The sequence below is a fragment of the Amblyomma maculatum genome, chromosome 6, assembly GCF_055883805.1.
Source record: "Amblyomma maculatum isolate TAMU_Amacu chromosome 6, ASM5588380v1, whole genome shotgun sequence".
NCBI classification, from domain to species: Eukaryota; Metazoa; Arthropoda; class Arachnida; order Ixodida; family Ixodidae; genus Amblyomma; species Amblyomma maculatum.
This window is the reverse complement of record NC_139349.1, coordinates 12372688-12395384: the sequence shown is the minus strand read 5'-3', so window position 1 is coordinate 12395384 and position 22697 is coordinate 12372688. Positions and strand designations below refer to the sequence as shown.

Sequence of the window (22697 nt, the reverse complement as noted above, 5' to 3'; positions counted from 1 at the left end):
AGCTTGTTTCGGAAACAATTTATCCAAAAAAAAAAAAGAAAAGGGAGCTGAAAGGGAAGTGAACAAGCAGGTAGGGGCCAGGAAATGAGTGGAGGGCAAGAGAAGGAAGAAATCATCCACGTGTCCACTGGGAGGCGGGGCGCCCAGGGTGGGCGGTTCCTGAGGGCGGTCGCGGCACTCGTGGCCAGCCTGGAGAGCGCAGTGGCGGCCGAGCGCGGCTGCTGTACGTGCTGCGGCGTGTCTGGATGCGCGCGCCCATGGCGCTGGACTTGGAGAAGCAGCGGGCTCCGAGCCCCGGCCGCCCGGGCTCGCCGGCTTCTTCATCGGAGAGACGGCTCAAGGTGACGGCGGACGCGGCGGCGCAGCCACACCAGCAGCAGGGTGGTGCCGTTCAGCCTGCGCCGGCGGCCGGTTCTACGCCGCCGCTCAAGTTCTCCATCGAGCGCATCCTCTCGTCCGAGTTCGGACCGACCGGCGGACGCAGCGCAGCCGTCAAGGAGACGCCGCCACCATCGCGCAAGGAAGAGCGCGCCAAGCCGGTTGCCGAGGTAGCAACGACAACGTCGCCCACCAATCAGCAAGGACTGATGTGGCCTGCTTGGGTCTACTGCACGCGCTACTCCGATCGGCCCTCCTCAGGTGAGCGCACTCGATGCCGCATACGCTCTCGAGCGGCGGAAAAGTACGCTGCTCAGGTTCTCGCAGGTCGAAGAAACCCGTTGTACAACATGCAGCCGCCCACGTAGTTTAGAGGGATGCATTTCTCAGCTTAACTTGCCGCGATCCTTTAGCGGTTTCAAATGTCACTTCAGAAGGCGATGAACCGAATTAGAAGCCTTCTTGTGCGACTACTAACTCGTTTAACACGGTATTGAATTGGTGACTAATGGAAGACAATGAACGGCATTTGCAGTGAGGAAATTTTTTCTCAACACCATTGAATAACCTATATATCGTTTGAGACGTTACCTATAGGGCAATGCTTCTCGCGACTGATAGCGACGCATAATTTGGAAAGGGTAAAAAAACGTATTCCATGAAAGCTGATCAAACAGCGCAGTTAGAAACAATAACTCCATAATGTTGACAGAAAGGCTTCAATCTGTACACTATGGGCTCTCCCTGACAGCTCCTATATGGGCAAAACTATAGTTTCGAGTATCTTAATGCTTAAAGTGAACCATCTATCGTATATGTGTATCCCTGTCGATTCGGACCTCCGTGCAGGTCGCAATATAGTTGGATTCTTCTTTCACCTGACTGTACTATTTTTTTTTTCTTCGCTGGCTGGTGAAATTCATGTAGACCAGTTGAATATTCCTTAGCTGGGCAGGCAGCGGAAGCAATGACGCCTGAACCAAAGTAAAGCAAGGGGAGAGCGGACACAAGGTCATGTAGTGCGTGCGCTATTCTATACCTTGTGCAGTTCATGGAGAAAGTGAAGTCACTGACTCGACTGTCTTTTAAATAGCGGAGCTTGCAACGACTGTTTTTCGCGTCGACATGCCCTTCAACAGGAAGACATGTCCGCAGTAAGACAGCGTCTTACCGAGAAGCTCGCCCTTGTTGGTGCCTCTCAGAAGGCTGTGCGGATGGGCCCGGGACACGGCACCCCATTCAAGCCGCCGTTCAGCGCGTGCTTAAATAATACCGCACAGCCTGAACACACCGCCACGCTGCACTCGGCATGATTCTGAATAGACCTCGCCCGCAGAACCACCCGGTCGCGTCTATACAGTCAACGCAACGCTGAAGATGTGACAGCCGCCGCTCTTTCCCTCGCCTGTCGCGCAGCCTGTTAGCGGAAAGCGCGTTTTCTTATCTTATCGGGACAAGACACGTCCGCACTATGCACGCGTCACGGTACTCTAGCCTAAATGTACCCCATCCCGAAGGGCACTCTCGGCCGTGGAAATGAAAGCAGCGACGCATGCGAAAGCACCGGTGGGAACATGAACTGTGTCCACATGTCGGACCATGGCACTGCGACGCAATTTGCTTCTATATAAGCACCATCTGTTATAGTCGTACGTTGTTGACGAAGGCTCGACAATTACGGCCGAGATTTAGGGGGGATCGGTGATATATATATATATATATATATATATATATACTCTCAAGGTTAGTATACAGACAACATAAATACCAAAGCAAGTAGCAGGGGGAACAGCGGCCGATGTAGCTCAGTTGGAAGAGCACCGGACGCGATATTCGGAGGTCGTGGGTTCGGATCCCACCATCGGCACGTTGTTTTTTCTTCTACTTTGTGTTTAATTATCTTTCCCCTAAACAGATTACATTACTAATTTCTGTGATTATCTAAGCAAACATTAAAAAAAAAGACATAAAAGTACCATCCCCAACGCTTTCCTTGGCCTCGCCGACTGTTGGCTCTTTCCTTCATATATATATATATATATATGTGTGTGGGGGGGGGGGGGGGGGGGGGGGGGGCTTTGTGTGTGTGTGTAGGGGGAGCTAGGGGGGATAGAAATCGGGAAACTGATTATGTTAAAATTGCATGCCATGCTCCAAGTACTTGAACAGCTCAGCCAGAACCGATTTTAAAGGAAGACAGAATTGGTCACAATTTGTATACACAAAGTATATTTATTCAAACGAGTGCAAAAGAGGTAACGTTCGAAGAAATGTCATCGATGAATTTCTTGACCTCCGCGCTTATACAGCTTTGGGGCTTGACAGCTGCATCGCCGCTTTCAGATAGCCAACTATGATATAACTATACTGAAATGGCACATCCTGCTTCATTTATCCTGTTTATAATGAAAACGTATATAAAAATAAATACCTTGATTTTATGAGGTCATGGTAAAATAACTTCCATGATAGAAGGTGGTTTCAAAAAGACATGGGCGCTGTCACAAACCTGAACTATCTCCATCAGGTGTCGGGAGGCTACATCCGCTGATACAATGCATGCGTCATTACAAAGCGATTGTGGCAGCGAGAATGCTTTCATCAGGGAATAAGCATCCCCCAAACTTTTGCTGCCTAAATGGCACCTTAACACGCGTATCCCAGGTGACAAAATTTTCTTCCACTGCGAACTTTCATGCCTATACGGTACAGCTTTCTTCTGTTACATAGCTAAATATTCGTAAGGCGACCTCTATCCATGTATGCATGTGCTTTCTATCGAGTAATTAATTGTTCTTGCATAGACTCAACCACTAGGGGGATCCCCTCAAATACAAGCTTAATTAAGATATGGGGGGGGGGGGGGGGGATGAGCATGATAGCAACTGCTATCACCCCGTTTCAAAGGGGATGCTATATTCCATCCATCCATCCATCAGCTGAAATGCGCATATTTGGGAGACGCTCATGCAGTCATCGTATACTATATATATATATATATATATATATATATATATATATATATATATATATATATATATATATATATATATATATATATATATATATATATATATATATATATATATATATATATATATATATATATATATATATATATATATATATATATATATATATATATTATCACGTTATGGCGCAGTTTTGACGAACGAAGCAGCTTATTGAAGGAGAGGTGCGTATATGCCCGGGAAAGGCGTCATGACTCACAACTGCGCGTGAAGGCATGCAACGTTCAGGTGTTTGCAAAGAACATGCCAAATGAACTTGCTTTCGTGCGGCTTTTATAAAGTCCATGGGCATCCAATCTGCTTGTCTCATCACGTCTTCTTATTTTAGCTTTAAGGAATCTTGTAATGCATGCAGGATGACTACGCACCGTCTATACAGGTTGAGCATCAATCAGTTAAAATTCTTGTATGCCTGCTGTGCTCGATATATATAGTGTTCAGTGGTATAGTATATGCACCTTCTGTGCTTCTCGCGTAAAGCAGCGCAAAAAAATCAATAATTTTATGCAATGTAAACTGCCACCTATCAAATAAAAGGAAGAGAGGGGAATAACGAAACAGAATAACAGTATACTAACAACGAACGCGATAAACCACGAAGACACGAAAAAAGCACTAAGGTAATTGAACTAATAAAGAGGAGTGAGAATGTCACTGAACACAAAAACAGAAAATGCGAACGAGTGAAATGAGAGAAATAGGTAACCAGGTTCACTAAACAATATACATCAGAAACAACAAAGAGCAACCGAAACAAACTTAATACAACACTCGGAACGACATTTTACGTTTATTTGCTGTATACCTTTCCCTACTTTTTGAACCAGGTAAAAAGATTGCTATGTTAGGAAGATCAGCGCTTAGTTGCTCTATAGTTTGGTAATGCAGGTAATATTCAGACTGAGTCTGGCATATATGTACATGCATGCAGTTGAACTTGAGACGATCGTAAGCGCCGTGAAAAGCGGTGAAATGATTCCAGATGCAAAAGAAAGGGTGGGTGTAAAACACATTTAGGAAATAAACACATGAGTGAAATTGAACGACGAATTTCAAATGCTTGTAATTGAGGTTTTAATATGACAGGAAGAAACTGGTGAGGCGACTAAAGTTGCTAAAATTGTATAAGCCGATAGGTCTGCTTTGAACGGACCCATGTTTTATATATATATATATATATATATATATATATATATATATATATGTGTGTGTGTGTGTGTGTGTGTGTGTGTGTGTGTGTGTGTGTGTGTGTGTGTGTGTGTGTGTGTGTGTGTGTGTGTGTGTGTGTGTGTGTGTGTGTGTGTGTGTGTGTGTGTGTGTGTAGATGAGACGAATTTCATGCAACAATGGGCGAACAAGTGTGAGAAATGCGAGTTTACGAAGCGGCGTTTTTCACAGGTTCCGGCGTACACGAATCCTGTAATGGTCTCGTTCACTGCGTGCTTTGTTACAGACTGGTGAAAGATTTGCTGTGAATTGAACCCGATATATTTATACGACATAAATTCGAATAGGAAAATATTATTTATACAGTAGCTAAGTTAAAAGCGTCATGACTGCAGCTACAAGGCATTTACGTTTAGTATACGTGGCTTGCCTTTCGTGGAGGAAGCGCCTTAAGCTTTTCGCGCTTTAATTGCTTCGATCGATGTCCTTAGCATAATTCGTTTACTACTCGTGCAGCGGTTGCGGCGAGAAGAGCGCTAATAGATAATCACGCAGCGTGAGCGTTCATATTACAAGAGCGCTATTATTGGAGCTCCGGTTGTGTGACAGCGCTCTCCTAATATACCCGAGTGCAAAATCGACTCGGCCGCGCGGCGATGGGCGAGCGAGCGGTGGTGCCAAAGCACACAACGGGCGAGGGCGGTCGCGTATATTTGACGACTTCCCGTTGTGGACTCACACGCCCGAGAGGGTTATGAATCGATTGAGTGCCTCCGTCTCCAGCAAATATTCGCCTCAATACTCCTCGCGTGTATATAGTCCTCGCGTGCAAGCTTTTAAAGCCGTTGTCTTTCGTTTTCTTCTCATGCTTTGTGCGTAGAAATGGAGCGCGCGTTCTCCATCAAACAGCAGTTGTGTACATATATCCTTTCCGTTTAGATTTTCCTGCAGGCGATTTCTGTCGACGTCGCTCGACACGCACACGCCGCAGTGAATCTCGCAGCAAAGTGTTCAGAGCAGGCCAATTAATAGCACTTCACCATTATTCCCTGTTCAGCAAGCTCATCCACGTGTTTATCAAGCGGCCGTTATTCCCCTTCGCGGCGGTATAAATACAGGGTTTTCAGGGTATATGTCCGTTTTTGTGCGTGTGCGAGGTACTATATATCATATTGTAATGTGCAGCATTGTATTGGGTTGAGCTGTTTTTAATGACATATTAAGTACGTGGCAAGTATAAATGTGAGATGCCATATATAATGCGGATTCCTTTTACCGAGTGATATGTTTCTCGTTCTTTTTTTTTTTTTTTCTTATACAGGTCGACTTATCTCCCAGATATATATCTATAATTCAAGAATTCTCGTTTTGTTTGTTTGTTTTTAGAAAAAGAAATTCTGCTAGCTACGACTTCGTGTGGGAGGTACGATGATGCATTTTTTGCTCATTTATTTATTTATCACACCTTCAAGGGATGGTATTACTGACGGAAGAAGGTGATAAATAAAACACTGAATAAATGTAAACTAGGAGTGGGAGAGCAATAAATTATCAAAAGAGAAAATCACAAAACAAATATACGAGCAACATCGTATACATACATATTACAAACAGCAACAGCATGCTGTATAGAAATGTTGCAATGGAAGAAGGAAGCTTGTTTCAGTCGTATGCGATGTACGTGGAGGAATTCATGACGGTTTTATATTTTTTCTTGTTGTAAAGACCATTTTGGTTTGGTTTGTGGGATTTAAGGTTCCAAAGCGACTTAGAGACGCCATATATAGTGGAGGGCCCCGGAAAATTTGACCACCTGAGGTTCTTTAACATGCACTGACATCGCACAGCCCACGGACGCCACTCCGTTTCGCCTCCATCGAAACGCAGTTGCCGAGGCCGGGATTCGATCCCGCGTCCTTGGGCACAGTAGTCGAGAGCCTTATACTGCGCCAACCCGGCCCATTTTATGAACTTTATTATTTTCGCAAACAGTATTGATACTTCAGGGTATAATGAGGACATTTATTTCTTGTACTACAAGCACTGTACTATAATGCACTGTAAAATAATTTGAAATAAAACAAATTTGACGGGATGACATAATTTGAAATAAATTGAATTGGACGGGAGGAAAAATTTGAAATTATTTTGTATTGCATTAACAACTCTGCCGCAGCGCACCAGCGTCCGTATATAGAACTGCCTATCTTTGTATATACACACTCCGAAAGTGTATACACATATCCAGCGTCACAAAGCCCATTTAAATTTTAAAAAGGCAGCCGACCTGTGTGTATGTATACCAGAGCTCATGTTCAAATTAAGCAGCGTAATGAATATCAAGCATTAAAAGGGGTTCACCATCGTCAGTTATTTTAAACCATATATCTTTTGGAATAAGCGCGAGATTGCCGTTATTTTTCCTGAGATGTCTTCTTTGTATATATATAAGGCTTATATAGGACCTAAATAACGTGCTCAGCTGTGATTTTTTAAGCCTTGCCGCGTGAAAGAGGAGCGCACTGAACCCTTTCCCTTTTAGTCTTACGCGAATATGCATCAAACTGAGCACATTTCACTTCATCGTCAACAAGAAAGGAAAGAAAAGAAGGAGCTATAAGTGTCGTGCAGCGGTGCACTGTCCTCTTTGGGCCGGATTTCCAATTAAATATCTGGATATATGCGTCATTGGTATTGTGTAATTTGAGGAATCAATACGAACTGCGAGCGTGAGATATTTCGAACACTTTTGCGCGTTTATATATATATATATATATATATATATATATATATATATATATATATATATATATATATATATATATATATATATATATATATATATATATATATCTTGATTCAAGCACCCGACACAGACATCACAGAGGGAAGCGGGCGCTGTATTCCCAAATTTTTCCCTCTTTCATCATCAGCTGACACAGGCCGAGGCGATTGCATGCATTGCAGACCAGCGCTCGTCCACTTCTGCGGGGCTCGTCAGAGCGTCTTCGAAACTGCATGCACAACGCGGAACTCCTCGTCTTCACTGGCGGCAAAAAGCACGCGCGCGTGACATTCTTCGCGCGCCGAGCAGGAAAGTCGCACATTGGAGGCACTTTAACGAGAGGCTGAGAATATGCGACGGTTATGCGGACGATCTGACGCAGCCAGCCCGATCGTTAGGGCGCTGATTTATGCGGCCGTCAACAGTTCTCTCGTCGCGGACTCGTTTTCTTCGCTTTTATTTCGATTAACACACTCGGGCGCCAGCTGACCGCATGCAATAACGAGCGTGACAGCGGAGATCGCGCGGGGCCAATATATGGATAGAGTGAAGTGTGCCCGTAGTTGGTTAATGCGAATCTTATGCTGCTGGTGCCGGTCAGTGTGTGCGCGCCTGTATATGTCGGCGTTTGCCCTAAACTAATACGTTGTAAAATATCATTAATTCAAGTATCGTTTCTATCGGCGTTTCTGCGGCACCTGCGATGCATGCATACATACGCCAAATTATAGTCCTAAAGGCATTGATTCGAATGCATATATATATCTGAGGACAAACTGAAATTAACCTGCCTTGTTCGGGTATATGGCGCTTTAAAGACGGTCATCTAAAGAAGAGAATGCTCTTACGAAAAAAAAAAATAAAAAAATGACGGGGGAGGGGGGGGGGGGGGGGGAGGGGGGGGGGGGTATTTTGCGTATAAACTCCGAGCGTGGACACTGAATGTCTTGTCGCAGATAGCCCATGCTATAGGCAGCTGTTCAATCCAGACTTTATCAGTGAGAGCTCTACAAGTGCATGTAAACAGACTAACGGGAATTTTTTTCAGATATTTCTCAGAGATTTGTATTAATTGCCGTGCTCTATACACCTTCCAAACACAGCCAGCGAAGCACTCTTTAATGAGATTAAGTTGTATCGCGCTTTTTAAAAAAAAGGAAAACCATTCAGCGGTGTAGCGGCAAATGACGTCACGTATATAATACAACTGCGCATGCATGTTTTCCGAGGGACCATAAAGTTATAACGTTGTGCGCACAGATGAATTCCAACAGTCACTGAAAATGCGTGCATATCTACACTATATTCTTCTGCGAATCGGCGGCAGCAAATGTGTACGGCTCATGACGTTCGCGTATACATGTACAACACGCAAATTAGGCGAAGAATACAGATTTCATACCGATAGATTTCGTTTACCTCAAACCTATAGATTATTACCTCGATCAGCATGTCTAAGCAACAGGAGTTCATAATGGCGGTGAGAACACGCTAAAACTTGATTTATTATGTTAACTGTACCTATATATAGGACATACACACTTGGTAACGCATATGCCATCGCATTAAGCATATGTTGTATGCTTGATGTGATTTGTGTATACTTTCGGTGTTTTGATAAATTGCATACGACTATAAGATAAATCCCAATTCCCCTATACAGCGTTCCTGCAGAACCAGCGGAATATGGAAGTTATTATTAAAAAGAGAGAATACATAACCTTTATGGTGAGCGTGATTTTGAAAATTGTTTTCAAAGAATTGCCTGTGAGCAGTCCTTACAAAATACCTATATATGGGTATGCAATCTGTTCAAAATCTAAATGGGTGCGGCTTGCATTATAGAACTAACTGGAATAAATGTTCTCTAATGCTGTTTATGTTTTTTTTTTGTTTTGTTTTTGCGTGTGTATCTTTACTATGCACTATAGACGCAGAGTTTTGAAATTTTGTGTGAGAGCAGAAATGGTTATGCTACACAAGTTGGGCTTTTGTAAAATCGCTCATTTCCTTTTCCTTCATCTGAATCCCCACCCATTGAACGTTCCTGTATACTATAAAGATATAAACTGAAATAAGCCTCTCTTCCAGTCATCTAAAAGCATTGATTGAAATGTGCGGGAAATTTTCTTTGATTACACCTTTGTGTTTCTGACAGATGGGTACGTAAACATCCAAAACAGCTATTTTAAGAAAAATGCAGGTAAACACTTTTAAAAACTCTCACCTTTCAGCTCGGCGTTCCCACACGACAAAAAATAAAATATAATAAGGCCGAGAAGAGGATTTTCAAAGTCGCGGAATAGAATTTCTGATAAGGCAAATAATTTCCCTGTCAGAAGGTACCAAAATAAATTAAGGTATTAAACACCGAAATTTCATAGTCCTGTCTCGACAACAGCGCTAACAGACGGGGTCAAAGAAAGACGATGCAACACGGACAGGCACTGAACTTGCAAATAATTTTTCTTTTTTTCCGAATATCACATCACGATGCGATAGCCTCCTTAATAACATCACGACAACGTAATGGAGCGTCACCAACCGTATTTAGCTGTAGTGAGCTCTCTTTCCGGGTATATATGACGTCCATACGCAGAGCTTTTGGCACCGCGGAATCGAGCTGTGAGCAGAACGTGACTGTTTCTAATGCGCTCTGGGTACTGAAAATTATACTTACAAGCACTAAAATGCAAACCAGGCAAGGCCGTGATTGGGCACACATCTGCATGCAGATTACGCAAGGGCGCGCAAGCCTGTGTGCTTTCATCTCATATGCACCATCCGATTATTGCCACACCGTCACTCGCATATAAATTAAAAAGAGAATAAATGTCCAACTTGGGCGAAATTTTGAAATTTGTTTTTAAAGATTGCCCTTGAGATTACCGATTATTTCCACACTGCCATGGAATATAAATTAGCGGACATTGGGACACGCACTGTGCGCAACTGTTTGAACAGTGTATATTCAGCGTAACTCGCCAGTATGTCATGCTGCATGCTGTGGCAGTGAATCCCATGTTTAGGCTTTCCTTCCAGACGTGCAGAAAGGTTTTCTGCAAGACGTGCTTTCTGTTTTTCATTTTTTAACTTAGTATTGGCTGCTCTGTACCGCCGTGAAATATTTTCGTCAAGCCAGATCGCACGCGCACGGCGCTCGACCCTTTGGCGCACTGTCAAATATATTCACGAATCTTCGTGGTGGAAACCTCATCAAAAGTTGCAGCGTATATGCAGGTGTCAAATATTTTATTTGAACAAAATGAAACCGATGTGAAAGGCCACTGAAAACCAACCAAGAGGACACTTGGCTAACTCATGCACGTGACGTCGCACGCACTGAGCTGTGCGCTGTGTGTTATTGTCTATTTTTATTTCTGAGACAGTCAAATTTTTTTAATAATCACTATTACTAGTATGATTCCTTTCTTCTCGCCGAATTGTAGTGTGTATTGTATTTTTTTGTTTTTCTGTGTGTGGTTGTTCCCTGGTGTGCCCCTCCTGCTTGGGCCATAAGGCCTGCAGTATTTTGAAATAAATAAAAAGTACAGGGAGTTCATAACGTGTCCAGCCGGATGTATGTGTATGTATATATATATATATATATATATATATATATATATATATATATATATATATATATATATATATATATATATATATATATATATATATATATATATATATATATATATATATATATGCCCATGCTGCATTATTCAGTGCATGTTTCTCGCACAGAGATGTTCACTACTTCCATTTCATGCTTTATTATGTATGCGATATTGTACGTAGTGGTTGAACTTTTCGGTTTGAACCGAAAAACACCGATAAAGGTACGCCAAAAGCATTCGAAAAAGTTCGGTTTAAACCGGAAGAGGTCAGTACCTCTCCATGCACACCGCGAACTCTCGATGACGCGAGAAAATTACAACAGTGGTATGACCTGAGATCGTGGTTGGTTTGTGTACAGCGGTTGAGGGTTTTGACGCATTGTTCATGGTATCACGAATGGGAAAAAATGGCAGCCGTTCTTCCCGACCCTCGAAGACATGCCAAGCGTTTGAGAAGGGGCGCCTGTGGCGAGGCAGGCACTTTGAGGGGCGAAGGACAGACCTGAGAATTTGCAGCGCAAGTGTGTCTAGGAAATCGCGGAGACTAAAGCCCGTCAGTTTCTTTCCACGTGACACTTCTTAGACACAAGCCGAGAGAAGCGCGTTTCTTTTTTAAGTAATTTGACTTATGCAAAAATTTGATCGTAATAAATAATATTTCAGTTACTCCTCTGTCAAACGTGTAAATTTATCTTTTACATATGCGTTGTGTCTTAACGATAATTTTCACCATGACAATAGTATTTTCTTCCATAATCTTGGTTGTATATATGACACACTGTACATTAAATATAAGTGTATAAAACAAGATGCAAGAAAAACAAAAGCCAAAATGTACAATACGTCACTTTTAACCGTACACTGAGCTTTATCTCACCGAAAAAAAAGGCGATATTTATTCAGCAGAAGATAATATTAACCGAAAAATACCGGAAGTTGTGTTTGCAAATAAACACCGAAAAATGTCCAGCCGAATTATCAGAAAATAAAAACCGAAAACTGCAACCCCTAATTATGTGATAGAAGAAGTCATGCGAGGCGAAACGAGACAGAAAAGCTAGATGGACGCATTCAACGCAGGATGTGACATTGGCAGTATACATACACACACGGAAAAAAGAGGGCGATAAAACAGCGGGTATTAATTATCTCTATGAAGGCGGCTGGCCGTGTCAGCAGCGAATTTAGCTTTATTTGCTTGTATGCAGGTGAGCTGTCACAATTGTTTCTAGAAGCTTCGCTTTTGTTTTTAATCACCGCTAACGTGCTTAGTGACAGCCTGCAGTTTAAATCAATCTTGCTTGCATAACCACCAGCACGCATGGTCACATATATATATTTCTTTGTAACAAAACATTTAAGGCGAGTGCGGATGACGACCGTTAAGCTGCTGACAACAACGGAATCGTGGGGCCTTCGCGAGAACTCGGAATTTCCGAGCACAGTGCGGTGTATACAGTTATCTTTTCCATCTACAATAGCAACATCGGAAGCCAGTGTACGAGAGAGATCAAAAAGCAAAACAAAAGACTGTCGCGGAAGAGGGAATGCCTGGCACCTCGGCGGATATAGCCGCTGGACAAAACGGTCGTCACAGCACGCTCTCCTTTGTATACACACGCTGCGGCCGCGCTTCATCCGCATCCGCACCATGATTGTGCGAACCCCGACCGTGACACGCGACCGGGCGAATTCGCTGCCCATTCCACACACTATTAATCGTATAATTGACACGACCGGGCATCATATACATGAACGTCCCCCGCGAGGAGCTCTTTCTATGTGGGCTCAGATTATGGCTACACTGTTGCTCCCCGGGGTTGTAATGGCGTCTCTTGTTTTGTTTTTTCCTCCAGTGCTGCTTCTGCGAACTGCAGATTTTTGCTGGGGGATCGACAAAAGACGGTCCCCTGTTTCTCACGCTCATCGACACCGCTCTCCCGCGGTGAATTAATAGCGGGCGCGATATGCTCGCCTCACCACTCTCCTCGTGTGTGCCGGGCGGGGAGCGCCTGCATGGTGGCGATTACACGCCGCCCCCGCCACAGGCATGGGTGCCCCCCCTGAGAGTCGCGGCACCCTCGTCGCGCCGGGTACCCCTTGAGACGGCGCCCGTTGTTGTCCTCGCCGGCGGGTGACTTGGCCGCGGGTTCCTCCCTTTGTGCAACGAGCATTCCGCGCACCGCGTGTGCCCACGAGCGGTGGCCGTTTAGCGGCCACTTGCGGTTAACGCGGCTCTCTTTCTTCCCCAGAATCCGCGCCGCGGGCGACGCCGCTACGCGGAGTCGCGCCAATCGGCGAAAAAATCTCGCCTCCCGGGAAGTGTCCGAGAGTCGCGGTCACGTCCCTACAAGCCGCGCTAACGGCCTGTTTACGACCGAGGGAGAGCTCGGTCCGTGAGAAGCTGCCTCCGTGGCCGGCATGTGTGTACCTATTCTTAACACGACGGTGAAGCGAGTAGCAAAGTAAATGCGCTTTTCTTTTTTTTTTTTTTTTTTTTTTTTTTTTGTCGCATAGCGTATACAGTGACAAATTGGGTACTACGTTCCGTTATTCAGGACCACGTCTTCATGCGTTACGTGCAGTGGCTCGGTTATAACATTGGTGGATCTTGTTGCACTTGTGCGCTTGTACTGATCAGGCAAAGCGGTGTGTTCACGGCATGCAGCATACGCGGAAACTGTTGTGCACGGTGTTACGACCGTGCATCCGCATTTGCGCGCTCTATTGTTCGCCTGTGGGCATGGAAAAGTATTGTGAATATGTGGTGATGGTCCAATGGCTCTAAGTGAGCCTGTTTCCAGGAATCCTGCTTTGTAAGCCTGTTTTGCTTTGTGGACAACCTGCAAATGCCAAATTGACCCTGTCAAGAGAACGTCTGGAAAAACACAAAGAAACGTCCCCCTGCGGGAAATAGCAGGAAGTGCTTTCTTTTGTTCACCCTTCCAGTCGAGAAGGGCTATCGTCCAGTGAGGAATGTCTACTTTTCAAAGGAGACGACAGAGTGACATGTCCGCTGACGTGCAGGACAAGAAAGGAGCATGACTCATACGGCCATTAAGTGATTTCCCGGGAATGCAGGAAAGATTTGCAATTGTCGAAAAGGGACCATGTTGGGAGCCCTATGCGGCGCCACGTGCACTCGGGTTTCTGAGAAGTAAAACCCCTTGTCAGAACCAGCCTGTGGTTTCTTTGCTGAAGAATAGAAATGTACCTCCTCTCCTCGCCGTTCCCAAGCTTTTCCCGCCAACAAGTGATCACGCCCAACGAATGAATGCCGGACCAGTCAGTGCTTCAGACCATCAGTGCAGTGATGTGTTCGATTGGATGCCGATACCTGAGGGGCGTGCCCTGGATTTGGTTGGTCAGCATCTTCAGAGAGGGGCTGGACATAGGGGGTTTTTAAGGACGCTGCAGAGCACGAAATGTCGCTCTGGGCCCTGGGTAAACGGCTCATCCAGTCGCTTCTCGCTATGAACTCTTAACGCTTGCCATTTTGCTGATGTACCCTTCTTTTTCGTGTAAATAATCTTGTAAATAAGTTTTCTCAAAGTGTCATTAAACCTGCTTGTACATATTTCACCAACTTCGAAGATTCAATCCTACTTCAACCCCGAGTCTCTGCACGCTACCAAGTGAAGGCCGGGTCGACATAGCCCCAGCGTCACGACAACTGGTGGCAGCGGTGGGGTCTGAATCCACAAGCCACAACATCTGGTGATTGGAGGTGGATCTGAATCTACAAGCCACAACATCTGGTGATTCGAGGTGGATCAGAATCTGCAAGCCACAACATCTGGTGATCGGAGGTGGCATCTCAAGCAACAAGCAGGCGCAACAATCGGCCAACAAGAGGGCAGCTCGGAACATCGATCGCATGTGTGGGTGAGTGCTTGGCTTTTCTTCTGATGTGGACCAGGTTCTAGAACAGGGTTAGATTTTAGAACTGGTAAAAAGTGTGGAAACGCCTTTAGGTTTGGTAGTTTGCACTGTTGTTTTGGAAGTAGCCGACACTCGGAGCGATCATGGACCTACAAAAGCTGCAGAAACCGGAATTGTTGCTATTGTGTGAGGAATTGGGAATTGATACAAGTGGTTTGGCACGAAAACCTTTGATTATAAAGGCAATCACAGATTTGGGAACCGATGATGAGGAGCTCAGTGAAGCATGGAACCTCATCGGTCAAAAAAAGGAGCAGCTCAGACAGCAGAAAGAGCGGGAAAAAGAGGAAAAGGAGCGGGAAAAAGAGGAAAAGGAGCGCGAACGTGAGAGGGAAAGAGAGGCAAAGAAGCTAGACATTGAGCTCCGGAAATTAGAACTAGAGTTGAGCAAGAGGTCGGGCGATTGTCCCCAGCTAGCGGTACCTCTTCTCAACAAGGAGACAGATTTCAAGATGTCAAAGTACATGCAGCCATATGTGATATCAGGGGATATCGGTCTGTATCTGGCTAACTTTGAGCGAACTTGCGAAAAACTGTCCTTCCAGCGAGACACGTGGTCTCAGAGATTATTGACGGTTCTGCCCTGCGAGGCAGCGGAGGTTGTCGCGCGGCTAAGCAAGGAGGACGCGGACAACTACGAGAAGGTCAAAGCTTGCCTTCTGAGAAAGTATAGGCTTAGCGCCGAGGCGTTCAGACAACGTTTTCGGAACGCTACTAAGTCCAGGGACGAGAGTTACCCTGAATTCCTGTACAATTTAAGAGTTAATTTGGGCGAGTGGCTAAAGAGCACTGATTCCTACAGTGATAGGAACGCTGTAGTCGAGCGAATTCTTTTGGAGCAGTTTTATAGCTGCCTCCCAGAAAAAGAAAGAAATTGGTTACAGGACCGAGGCGAAATTAAGTCGGCAACTGAAGCTGCCGAACTCATTGAGGAGTACGCTTCGCGCCGACAATTCAGCAACCCAGCAGTAGATAGGCTCCGCAATCCCACGTTCAGTGTAAATAACCGTCAGAAAAGGCACTTTGCTAGATTTGCAAACGAAGAAAGGAAGGCTTCTTCAGGCAAACGCCCTAGAAAGGACGGCAGTGAGAAAAGTGGGGAAGTGACCAACGCGCAGAACACAAAGAACAAGCTTGGGGCTAGGAAGCCGCTCACATGCTTTAGATGTAATGAGCAGGGTCACATTGCCGTCAACTGCCGGAAAGAAAAGTTTGTTTTCTCGTATGTCAGTGACTGCGATGAAAATATGCAGCTTTTGGAACCTTACATGCATGACCTAGTAGTCAACGGGAAGCCTTGCAAGGTACTGCGCGATTCGGCCGCAACGATGGATGTTGTCCATCCGGCGTATGTATCGCCTTCCGACTATACAGGACAGTGTGCATGGATCCGACAGGTAGTTGAGGAACAGAGTGTGTGCTTGCCGATCGCGAACGTGGTCATCGAGGGCCCTTTCGGCGAATTAACAACCGAGGCTGCCGTTTCAGGAAAGCTTCCTAAGTGCTATCCGTATTTGTTCTCCAACAAATCGGACATGCTGCTGCGAAAGAGGGGCATCCTTTTCGGAGACAGTGTTGTGCAAGCATTAACACGTTCAAAGGCGCGAGAACTAGCTACACTGCTCATACCAGAAAATTCCACAGCGGAGGAAACGGCAGTTAAAACAGTGGTCTATGTGGAAGATAGCGGGTCAGAAAACTTTGAGAGCGAGGCATCTCAAATAAGTCAACTTGAAAGTGAGCTTGATGAGACACGGAATGAGGACGTTCTTGAGAGTAACCTCTTGCCGCCAGTGTCTAGTAATCTCACGAGACTTCTAAGTGGAACCCGAGAGGACTTAGCTATGGAGCAAGCCAATGATCTCAGGAATAAGCTCGAAGTACAGTGGGAAGGACCTGATGAAGTCGTTGCAAAGCTTTTTAACACTAACTACGAAGTGAAATTCCCCGGTAGGCGTAAAGCAGTGCGCATTTATTATTGCAATCTTATGAAGCCTTATGTGCAGAGGGAAGCCGTGGTAAATCTAACGTTAAACCTTCCCGAGGAGATGGGGGATAACTTGATTTGCCTCAGCGGAAAAGGAAGCAACGCTCAGGAGCTTCTCAAAAAGACGGAGCAGAGAGGAGAACTAAAGAACTCCCAGCTGTCCGATCTGGGCGAGATAATAACAGAGTTTGAGGCCTGCTTCGTGGACAGGCCAGGCAGAACTGATTTGACTGAGCACGATATTGAGCTGACTTCAGACGTGCCAGTGCGATCAAGGTGCTACCGATTTTCTCCAAGGCAAAGAGAAATTCTGGATAGGGAAGTAACTCGCATGCTGGAATTGGGAGTAATAAAACCCTCGGAAAGCGATTATGCTTCGCCTATGATCTTAGTAGAAGCTCCAGGTAAAGACCCTAGGCCTGTTGTAGACTACCGAAAGCTAAATTCTCTCACCAGGGATCAAGTGTATCCTATTCCGAATATTGAGGAGAGAGTAGAACAGGTCAGTAGAGCGGCATATGTGACTACGCTGGACCTTACTCGAGGATACTGGCAAGTACCGCTCACTGAACGCGCCAGCAGATACGCGGCTTTCGTCACTCCGACGGGCAGCTACCAGCCAACAATGATGAGTTTCGGGCTCAAAAATGCTCCATTTTGTTTTTCCCGACTCATGGATAGGGTTTTAAAGGGGTGTGAAACATTCGCGGTGCCTTATTTAGACGACATTGCGGTTTTTTCCGACTCATGGGCGGACCATATGGTACATCTAAGAGCTGTACTGAGCCTTTTGCGTCAAGCTGGACTAACCGTAAAGGCCGAGAAATGTTGCCTGGCAAGGGCGACCGTGGACTACTTGGGTCACAATGTAGGTCAAGGTTTCAGGAAACCCAGCGAGATTAAGATTTCTGCGGTAGCAGACTACCCGCGGCCGAGCACGAAGACGGAAATTCGAGCATTCCTGGGTCTGACTGGGTACTACAATCACTACATCCCTAACTATTCAGCTTTGGCTAGCCCTCTGACCGACGCTCTCCGCAAGACAGAACCGACAAATGTAGTCTGGGACGAACAAAAGGAAGCCTCCTTCGTAAACCTGAAGGCTGTGCTGATTAGCCGTCCGGTATTGCGAGCTCCAGACTATGACCGAGAATTCACGGTCCAGTGTGATGCCAGTGATCGAGGGTTAGGTGCTGTTCTCTGCCAGAGAGATGACGACGGTAATGAGCACCCCGTGCTCTACTTGAGCAGAAAACTGAGTTCTAGAGAGAGGGCTTATTGCGCGTCAGAGAAAGAATGCGCTTGCATTGTATGGGCCATTCAAAAATTGCAGTGCTATCTTGGAGGGGCCAAATTCACCGTAGAGACGGACCATTGTCCCCTGGCTTGGCTGCAAACTGCGACATCGAAGAACAGTCGCCTTCTTAGGTGGAGCTTGATTTTACAGCAGTACAATTTTGAAATAAGATACAAAAAGGGGAAGTTAAATGGGAATGCGGACGCGCTTAGCCGCTCTTTCTAAGCGGTCCGAGATGTTCCTCACCATGTATCCAAATTGATAATCAGGTTTTTTTTTTTCTTTCTTCGTGCGCTTGTATATGTGTGACTATGTAAAGCAGCACGTTTGGTTTTCTAGGAATACGTGGGTCCTGAACGTCTTGAGAGTGGGCTTTTCTCGAACAACAATGGCAGTTTTCTTTTGACCTGGTCTCTTCAGACGGGAGCCGAGTGCTTGCTTCGACATGTGGTTGAGTTTCAGACAGCTCGAGCAATTTGGCCTACAACAATCAAGACAACGCGACAAGCAACAGCGAGCTTCAAGCGTTCACGTGCAGGCCATTAAGTCGTCTCTTCATGCAGCAGCTGGGACTGCTGCCTTCCGAGTCTCTTCTGGCGGGGGAGGAGGCTGTTACGACCGTGCATCCGCATTTGCGCGCTCTATTGTTCGCCTGTGGGCATGGAAAAGTATTGTGAATATGTGGTGATGGTCCAATGGCTCTAAGTGAGCCTGTTTCCAGGAATCCTGCTTTGTAAGCCTGTTTTGCTTTGTGGACAACCTGCAAATGCCAAATTGACCCTGTCAAGAGAACGTCTGGAAAAACACAAAGAAACGTCCCCCTGCGGGAAATAGCAGGAAGTGCTTTCTTTTGTTCACCCTTCCAGTCGAGAAGGGCTATCGTCCAGTGAGGAATGTCTACTTTTCAAAGGAGACGACAGAGTGACATGTCCGCTGACGTGCAGGACAAGAAAGGAGCATGACTCATACGGCCATTAAGTGATTTCCCGGGAATGCAGGAAAGATTTGCAATTGTCGAAAAGGGACCATGTTGGGAGCCCTATGCGGCGCCACGTGCACTCGGGTTTCTGAGAAGTAAAACCCCTTGTCAGAACCAGCCTGTGGTTTCTTTGCTGAAGAATAGAAATGTACCTCCTCTCCTCGCCGTTCCCAAGCTTTTCCCGCCAACAAGTGATCACGCCCAACGAATGAATGCCGGACCAGTCAGTGCTTCAGACCATCAGTGCAGTGATGTGTTCGATTGGATGCCGATACCTGAGGGGCGTGCCCTGGATTTGGTTGGTCAGCATCTTCAGAGAGGGGCTGGACATAGGGGGTTTTTAAGGACGCTGCAGAGCACGAAATGTCGCTCTGGGCCCTGGGTAAACGGCTCATCCAGTCGCTTCTCGCTATGAACTCTTAACGCTTGCCATTTTGCTGATGTACCCTTCTTTTTCGTGTAAATAATCTTGTAAATAAGTTTTCTCAAAGTGTCATTAAACCTGCTTGTACATATTTCACCAACTTCGAAGATTCAATCCTACTTCAACCCCGAGTCTCTGCACGCTACCAAGTGAAGGCCGGGTCGACATAGCCCCAGCGTCACGACAACGGAACTAAGGGTATACGCTCTTTTCACCAAGTTGTTAATAGGACTGGGCTCTCCGGAAAGGCGTGATAGTGGCACCTATACTCGCAAGATGGGGAAGTAGTTATCGCTCGTCCCCATTACAGGTGCAGTTTTGCTGCTGCGGGGCTCAACACTGCTGAAATGGGCGTAAGTTGACGAAAACTGGCGATAAAATGCATGCCGTGTAATACTTCTCTCGTTGCTACATGCGGGGCATGTAGATCCTGCACACCAACCGGCATTACTGTATGCCTTTAACGAACCTTCATGCAAGCGCCTGATAGGGGTGGTACATCTGCATACAAAACTGAATTAGTCTCTAGAGAGGATTCACGGTGCATGCATTCCTTCGCCTTCATCCGCCCGATCTGCCTTGCTGGCTGCACCTGCTCCGTTGATCGTCTAATTCATATTATGCCTGTCGCGGCGCGTGTACAATGAGCGTGCCACAGAAGCCGTATATCTAAATTGACTTTGTGCAGGATGTGCACAGTAAATGCTGCACAGTGTAGGATGAGGCCTATTATTTCGCATCAAAACTGTCACACCGCATTGAAAGCATAATTCGTCCTTGCGGACTGTCGCGATTCATTCTCACGAACGTCGTTTGCATATATAGTATAGACGAATTATATATTTCCGATATATGGCCTCACATTTCAGAACACGGAAGTCTATGCAAACAAAACAATACAATGTAAACGAGACCACGTGACAAAGCTTAATTTTTGCTAGCATATAGTTCACCAGGGCCCATATTCCGAGTTTGCGTCGTTATCGTAAGTGTCGATATCTCCCCGGCTTCCCGATATCTCCCGTCGAAACAGGGTTTTGCCACTACGGAACAGGAAGAGGAGGCAACATCATTAACGACGCAAACTCGGAATACGGGCCTAGTACATTTCACTTGCCAGCTAGTTCCGCATTTAGTGCTCGACTGTCCCATACTTGGCTATGAACAGCCACGCAGTCTCAAGCGCACGTCGCGGCTTCTATTGAGTTGTGTTTCACAGCACGCTGCAAGGAGATGCACTTGTGTCGTGTGTATATAGTGCTCGCAAATATGAGTGAGATTTGTCTTAATAATAATTTCAAGGCTAATACATATAGTATATACACTTTGCCTCGGACGTAAGGCTGCAGCCTCTGGCAAGGATGCTGACGTGGTTGCATGAAGTGGTGCATGGGTTCACTTGCCTTGGTTTTGAGCAAAACAAGGCGAACAGAAACTGAACATGTTTCGCCCCTATGTAGGTCACACTAATCGTGCGGTAGCGAAGGGATGGGCAAGGGCTTGGAAGAAGGAAGAGAAGGAGAGGTGCCGCAGGGAAGGGCGCCACAAACTTACCGCCCGGGTTCGGTTCTCGCACAGATCGCCGGACGGATATTTTGGATACTACGTGCTCTGGCTCTCCCGCAGTTATGTGAGGTGTCACTCCAGATTTCAGCTTTGGTGCTTTCCCTAAGGGTGGAACGCTCAATTCGTTTTCATTGCACGATTAAAGCGATCCGCTTATTTGTGAAACAAATTTGGCAAGGTTCCCGCGATACAAGTGTATACATATGGAATCAATCAAGATCTTGGTGTGCTAGTCGGTGGTGGCATTATCATAAGTAAAATATAAGCTGCGTAAAGAAAAAAAAAAAAAAAACAGGGACAGAAGAGGAGCACACAAACGACAGGACTGTGCTGAAGCTCAGCGCCAGTCCTGTCGTTATATTCCTCTTGTGTCCCTATTTTTACTTTTTTTTTTTTTGCGCTCTGCTTCTACTTTGCGTACATGGTATTGAACTTTCCACAATCCAAGCATTGCGTCCTCTCTCGCTCTAAAAGAAGAGACTCGTAATTTATGAGAAAAGAGTATATATATATATATATATATATGGGGCAGTAGGATATTATCTAGCTGTGACTAATAATATCATGCTAAATAATTCCAGTGGATTTGTTCGCTGTAGCTCCTTATTGTTATTCAATGCACTATACCAATGAAATTATCAGGCTCCATATACACGCGGGGCATGCATCGAGTACTGTGTGATGTTGCGGAGAAAAGCGACGTGCTTATATAAATAAGCTAAAGGCAAACAGCGCAAAAGATGATAAAAATGAAAATATGAAGATCAGATTAAACATGACATTCTGTAAAACGCGGGGGGGGGGGGGGGGGGGGGGGGGGGTACGTGATACTATCAAGGCAAGCAGACGGTGCAAAAGAGGACATTGTGCCGACCTGATATACAAAGGGTGTTCCAGACCAAGATTTTTTTTAATGCTAAGCGTTATAAGCAGTATATATAGAGTACCACTGCTGTTATTTTTGTTCCGACTACTTGAATAGTTAGTCGACGTTAATCAACTTTTCAAAAACCGCTCTACATACTTAGGCATGCATATGGATGGGGAACTTGTCGAAGATAGTCGAACTATAGGTGTTTTCGGCGACATATAGTCGTTTTCATTCAGCAAAAATGAAAACCCGCGAAGTTTAAAAAATATCGCCTGACACCGAATTCCGTGCTGAGATCTAGCGCTCTCCTCTGCGACTTGGTAAAACGCTGCCGAATTCGTCCTTTTGCGCTGCTCACGACAGAGCATCGCTTTGATGCTGCAGTCACGAGTTAAGTTTCAATGACGACAGCGCGCTTTTCGAGCACGTATATGCTGATGCTGTAGCGCTTACCTCTGAGCGCAACCCACAGCTCTGACCATCGCAGAAGGCGCAAATGTGAGTGTTCTAAACTCAGTCGCGTATGAGAACGTTGTAAGCGCGCGGGCGCAGTCGGGCGCATGCGAAGCGCGCTGTCACGTGCTATTCCCTTCTGAACTTTATAGTGATATTTAAGAAGTTAATGAGTTTCTACTAATTATTCAAGTAGGTG

At 45.6% G+C, this 22697-nt stretch overlaps 1 protein-coding gene across 1 annotated transcript in view; it reads left to right on the top strand.

Moving 5' to 3' along the window:
• Window positions 1-216: 216 nt before the first annotated feature.
• LOC146185091 (homeobox protein engrailed-1-B-like) overlaps window positions 217-22697 on the top strand; it is a 91815-nt gene continuing 69334 nt past the window's right edge. Inside the window, exon 1 of the mRNA XM_084606079.1 lies at window positions 217-639. Within this exon, the coding sequence (XP_084462205.1) occupies window positions 246-639 (394 nt within the window). The 5' untranslated portion in view covers window positions 217-245. The remainder of the gene's footprint in view (window positions 640-22697) is intronic.